The sequence below is a fragment of the Oncorhynchus clarkii genome, chromosome 3 (genome assembly GCF_045791955.1).
Source record: "Oncorhynchus clarkii lewisi isolate Uvic-CL-2024 chromosome 3, UVic_Ocla_1.0, whole genome shotgun sequence".
Lineage (NCBI taxonomy): Eukaryota > Metazoa > Chordata > Actinopteri > Salmoniformes > Salmonidae > Oncorhynchus > Oncorhynchus clarkii.
The window spans coordinates 71,805,898-71,811,789 of record NC_092149.1 but is presented as its reverse complement, the minus strand read 5'-3'; the positions used below and the strand labels follow the sequence as shown (position 1 = coordinate 71,811,789).

At 43.6% G+C, this 5,892-nt stretch overlaps 1 protein-coding gene across 1 annotated transcript; it reads left to right on the top strand.

The window, feature by feature from the left end:
• Window positions 1-417: 417 nt before the first annotated feature.
• LOC139386007 (uncharacterized) lies at window positions 418-5,603 on the top strand. The gene is made up of 10 exons (XM_071131333.1): window positions 418-480; window positions 643-682; window positions 1,104-1,397; window positions 1,837-2,106; window positions 2,482-2,592; window positions 2,994-3,056; window positions 3,205-3,267; window positions 3,357-3,458; window positions 3,669-4,382; window positions 4,754-5,603. The coding sequence occupies exons 1-10, from the start codon at window positions 418-420 to the stop codon at window positions 4,804-4,806; spliced, it is 1,773 nt and encodes a 590-aa protein (XP_070987434.1). The 3' UTR covers window positions 4,807-5,603.
• Window positions 5,604-5,892: the final 289 nt, after the last annotated feature.

The window sequence follows — 5,892 nt, the reverse complement described above, 5'->3', positions numbered from 1 at the left end:
CAAGTGCTTTTATCTTAGCGTCCATAGATGTAGTTGAAGTTTCCACTGCATCAATTCTTCCTTCCGCCTCAACAACACGTTCCACAACCCTCTGTAGTTCAGCTGAATGGCCTGCTATTGCTTCCAAGACCGTTCTTATCTTAGCATCGATCACTTTAGTAATGTTATCAGTCATCTTTTGAATCACCAGGTCCATTGTGCCTGGATCCGCAATGGTGCTAGCCTCGCTAACGTTAGCTAGCTCCTCATGCACATCCACAGGGGTGGTGGTTTTGGTCGACTTCTTAGTAGTTCTGTTGGGCATGTTGTCGGAGATTTTTGCGAAATAGCCGTCAAGACTCATTATATGGTAACTTATTTAGCCAATTCTACCACTTTTTCAAGCTAGGAGATTAATGTAAAAATATAAATTTACGAATGCCACGAGAGCTCGCTGAAACACCGTGTTCTCTCTACGGCGCCATTTTCCCCCCGAAATCTGTACTTTTTAATAAAACTTTAATCAAACCACGGACTGTTTCCTCGTTGCTGTTGCTCTAAGATGGCAACTCAGCTTGAATGTGCATGTGCCAATTGAATTTCAACAAGGAAAAAGTTGGCGGTTGTATTTGATGAACGTTTTTTTTAAAGTATGGATTTCAGCAAACAAAGAAAGGCACGCAACAACAGAGGACAAACATAGGTACACAGTAAGTTACATTTTTTAAGTATCGATTGCATAGTGACTTAAAGGAGTCAGAGGTTCATTTCAAAAACTTTACTTTGCTTTCAACTCCGTGGATTCAATTATCATGGAGTTGAAGTACACGGCTAGAGTTTCGATAGAGTTGCCGATATATCTCTCCGTGCATGGCCAAGTTAATGATATATCAAGATACAAGGTCTACAACCCACCCTGGCCAATCATTGATTTGACAGCAGAGGAGAGCAGTATAGTGGGAGATTACTAATTAGGTTGAATAGGTGGAATGTCTGACACTGCTGATACCTGAACTGTCCTTGGTGGTCTCAAAGAAGACCACTAGCCTACATTACATTATAGCCACAGAAGTTTAGGGTGTTTTCAATGTGTTTTCACCTGATCCTCCTGTTTCTGTGCTCAGTGGAGGTGACAGGTGAACAGCAGTATGGTGGCCTGGGAAGAGAGATCACCCTGACCCCCAAGGTCTCAGGACAGCCTGAGGACATCCTGTGGAAACACATTGGGAACAAGGTGGTGGAGTTTGATGGGAGTCAGAATTTTGAGTATGGCAGGTTTAAAGGCAGGACCATCCTGGACTGGGACTCTGGAGCGCTAACTATCAAAGGTCTCACTGATGCAGACAGTGGGCCCTATGAGTTAGAGGCTGTCGTCAAGGGCAAGCTGCAGTACTCTCAACATGAGGTGGGGGTTATTGGTAAGTGTGTAATGTTGCTGTTTAAAGGCCTGCATGTCAGGTTTGTGTGTATACAGTATGTTTATTTACAGTATTAATAAGGGCTTTCAAAAAAACTATCATTAAGCCTAGACAACGGCTGATTAAGTGATGCCAGTATAGTAAAACAAAATCTAATTGTATACCTTGGTTACTGTATCTAATGAGTCAGGACCCACATATTCTCACCTAGCTCTTGAAATTTTGTTCCAGTGTGATATTGAAACTCCCCCTTTTCATCATTACATCTTTATTACAAATGTTCAAAGTTGCTGGACAGGTTTTCACCCACACCAAGACACACCTCTCCTCAGATCAGTTGAGGTGAAACGGCTTCTCACTTTGCTGTGTGTGTGTCTGTGCGTGTCTGTGTGTGTGTGTGTGTGTGTGTGTCTGTACTCGTTTGTGCACATGTGTGTAGATGATGTGGCACAGCCCAGCGCAACCTGTGTGGTTGACAACACAACCCCAGAGAACATGGACAGAACCCTGCTGTGCTCAGCTGACCTCCAGCCCCTGACCCAGTTCATCTGGAGGAGTCCTGAGGGGTCAGAGAGTCCTGGACCTGAACTGTTCATACCTGGGGGGGAGAACCAGGATTCTGAGAACCAGGAGTCTATCTACACATGTGTGGTGAAAAACCCTGTTAGTGAGAAAAGTGCAGAGTTCACCCTGAAGGACTGCTACACTGGTAAGATAACACTTCTAAACTGTAGTTACAGTAATACAACGTTCTCTCACTTTCATTCTGTCGTGTTCACAATTTGGATGTATTATTTAATGCTGCCAACACATTTGCGTGACATGTAGATTCTGTACATTTATTGATAGTGAGAACATGGTTCAGAAAGACATAGAAAGAGATTGTTGTAAATACAATGTTATATTGTGCATGCTAAGCATCTTTTTTGCAGATCCCGGATATTCATACGTTACAGTCACTGACATTACTATATAGTTCATAGTGTTATGGTGTCATAGTGTTATAGTGTCATAGCTTAATTCATGTCTTATTAAGTGTGGAAATGCTGCTGATCCAAGATGTTTTAATGGTGTTTCTGTGCAGAGGAAGGCTCATCCAGTGTCCTGGCTGTGGTCCTGTCCATTCTCCTTCTCCTCGTCTTAGTTGCTGTTCTGGCATTTCTCTTGTGGTACTACTGGAGGAAATGCAAGAAACGTACGACCATCCTATGTCCTATGAAAAACGTTTAGTTCCAGACTCCGGAAATATATGGTGCATAGTTCGGTATTACTGGGAGAAAAAGCCCCTCATTATAATGATCTGGCTAGACCAGAGTCAATCCATTTCCTTCCTACTCCCCTGATGTGAGCTGAGCTTTTGAGATGATAACTGTCCCAGTGACGCCAGCTGACTTGTTACAAGGTCGTTGACCTTGGATCTGAGATTAGAGTTGAAAAGGGGAGAGAAAAGAGTACAACCAGCAAACAAAGCAAAGTAACTACATAGTTTTCTGGTTAGACATATTCATGTTGCAGGATGTTCACCCACATTACTTCCCTATGTCTAATTCTGTCCTTTATCCCTCTTGTCTTTTCCACTCTGTGGTGGATGACCAGCAGCTGAAGCTGCATTGAGAAAATCTGAAGAGGAGAAAGGACTGATGGAAGTTACAAAACAAGGTTGTTTAGCTGTAAAAATGTCATTTTGAACATGAGTTCTATTGCTGTAGACTTAGTTTGGCATCACATACATTTTAAGACAAAACTAACACCTTACCACTCTACTGTTTATGAATACCACTATTTTGTTTATGTTTTTATTGAATAGGAAACAAAGATCCTGAGGATGACCATTCTGAGAACACTGGAAATATAACTTCTATACCAAAAGGTTCTCCTTATATAGTGTTTATTGCCTTGGGCACGAGAAACTTTGAATACATATGATATTAATGGGGATGAATGTTTTTGTGTGTACAGGAATGGTAAAAGAGCAGGTAGAGCTGATAAACAAGCAGAATGCAGATCCAAATAGGAAATGGCAAACTGAACCAGCTGGAAGAATTTTCTCTCAAACAAAAGGTGGGGGTCACAGCCTTCTGTACAGACAGATTGACAGTCTCTCAGACAAACAGACAGGTGATTTTATGTCCCATGGCAGATAGGTTAAACATACCTCAATATTGAGACTGACAATGACATAATAAGTAATGTTATCATTAAGACAAATGTGTCTGAATAATAGTGTTTGTGTAGTCTTGTATCAACCCATCTTCTCATTCTATGTTTCAGTGACAGACACAGAGCATGTACAGGACAAGCCCAACCCAGGCCAACAAGACCTAGTCACACCAGACCCCACCCCTGCCCAACAAGACCTAGTCACAGAAGACCCCACCCCTGCCCAACAAGACCTAGTCACACCAGACCCCACCCCTGCCCAACAAGACCTAGTCACACCAGACCCCACCCCTGCCCAACAAGACCTAGTCACACCAGACCCCACCCCTGCCCAACAAGACCTAGTCACACCAGACCCCACCCCTGCCCAACAAGACCTAGTCACACCAGACCCCACCCCTGCCCAACAAGACCTAGTCACACCAGACCCCACCCCTGCCCAACAATACCTAGTCACACCAGACCCCACCCCTGCCCAACAAGACCTAGTCACAGAAGACCCCACCCCTGCCCAACAAGACCTAGTCACAGCAGACCCCACCCCTGCCCAACAAGACCTAGTCACAGAAGACCCCACCCCTACCCAACAAGACCTTGTCACAGCAGACCCCACCCCTCCCCAACAAGACCTACTCACACCAGACCCCACCCCTGCCCAACAACACCTAGTCACACCAGACCCCACCCAGGCCCAACAAGACCTAGTCACACCAGACCACTCCCAGGCCCAACAAGACCTAGTCACACCAGACCACTCCCAGGCCCAACAAGACCTAGTCACACCCGAATCCAAAGAATCCAAGCTAGGCACGCCCACACCAGAACCCAACCAGGAAACAGTTCCAGCTCCAGAGACAGCTCCAGGCCAAAAATACCCAATCACAACAGAGACAGCTCCAGGCCAAACAGAATCAGCAGGCACAACACCCAAATGGATTCCACTAAATGCAGAAACAGATAAACCCAACCAGGATATAGGACACAAGAAGGCCCTGCTAGACCTGAACAAACCAGGTCTTAAACAGGAGAATGAACTAGACCAAGAATCAGACAAGCCCCAAGAGGAGATGACAAACCTGTACACGGGAGATGGTAAACATGAGAGCGACTCAGGCTCTTAATGATGAATGATGAAAAGCCAGAGATAAAGATCCAAGGAGAATGACTGTACACAGCAGACCACAAAGACAATAACCAAACAAATCAACACACACAGGAGGACAACCAGGACATCCAGTCAGGGGAGTGAAGACAGAATAATGATGTGGAAGAATAAGGGAAAGGGCAAAGAGTAAGTAATGAGGAGAACAGAGATGGGATAATGGACCACAATAGATGTATGGGTGCAAACACAGAGGATGATGGGGGAAATGAAGTAGAGATGGAGGAGGAAGGGATAGAGCAGAAGGAACCAGACACAGAGAAAGAAGGAGATAATACCAACCAAACATCTACTCAGAGTGATGAGGAGCTGGATGAGACACCCATCACAGACCCCAATGAGCAGCACATTACCTAGACTACACTACAGGGTAGTCCACTGGGTAGTCCAGTGACAATAATCCCTAATGCAAATAACCCAGTAGAATTATGGGTAAGCTGTATGACTTTAAATCCACTGTTTTTGAGATGACACTAAAGTTTGGATAACAGGTCTCCACCTTATTTTCTACTGAGGTGCTACCCTCATACTGTTAGAAGAAAAACTCTGGTGAAGAAAATGCTGAATGCTACAGTGTAATAAAAGCATTGGAATTCCTTGATTTTGGTTTCATAGTTTGCAAACAGCATTTTCTTCTCTAGTTATGTTTCAGTTCTACGTACCTATGGTAGCTAACATAATACATTATTTACTACAAGTTAATACACTATTTGCTATTTTAGCTCAATTTAAAGATATGTTTTAATGAACCTTAACATACTGTTATTGCTAAATAACTTACTTAGGCTACTGATATGCCATCTTGATGGGTTGTCAGAGGTCCTCAGTGATCAGTGTAAATAAATAAATGTTAACAGAATGATGTGAATAAATGACTAGAACAAGCGGTTGTCACTCTGCATCATGTGGGACTAAACAGCCCTCAGCAGTGGCCTGTATTCATGGATGCCAAGGGAAGCCAGGCTTCCCCAACTATTTAAACAATCAATAAATACAAATTCTCAATTAATTTTATATATACATATTTTTTCTCATAATTTTACGTCAATTCGCAAGTGGCTGAATCTCACTGGAGAAATCATTCGAGCGAGGGAAATGGCACCCGTCTGTTGTGTAGCCTACAGTACTGTATGTACCTGATGCTGTCTGGACCAAAAAAGTATAACATGTTGC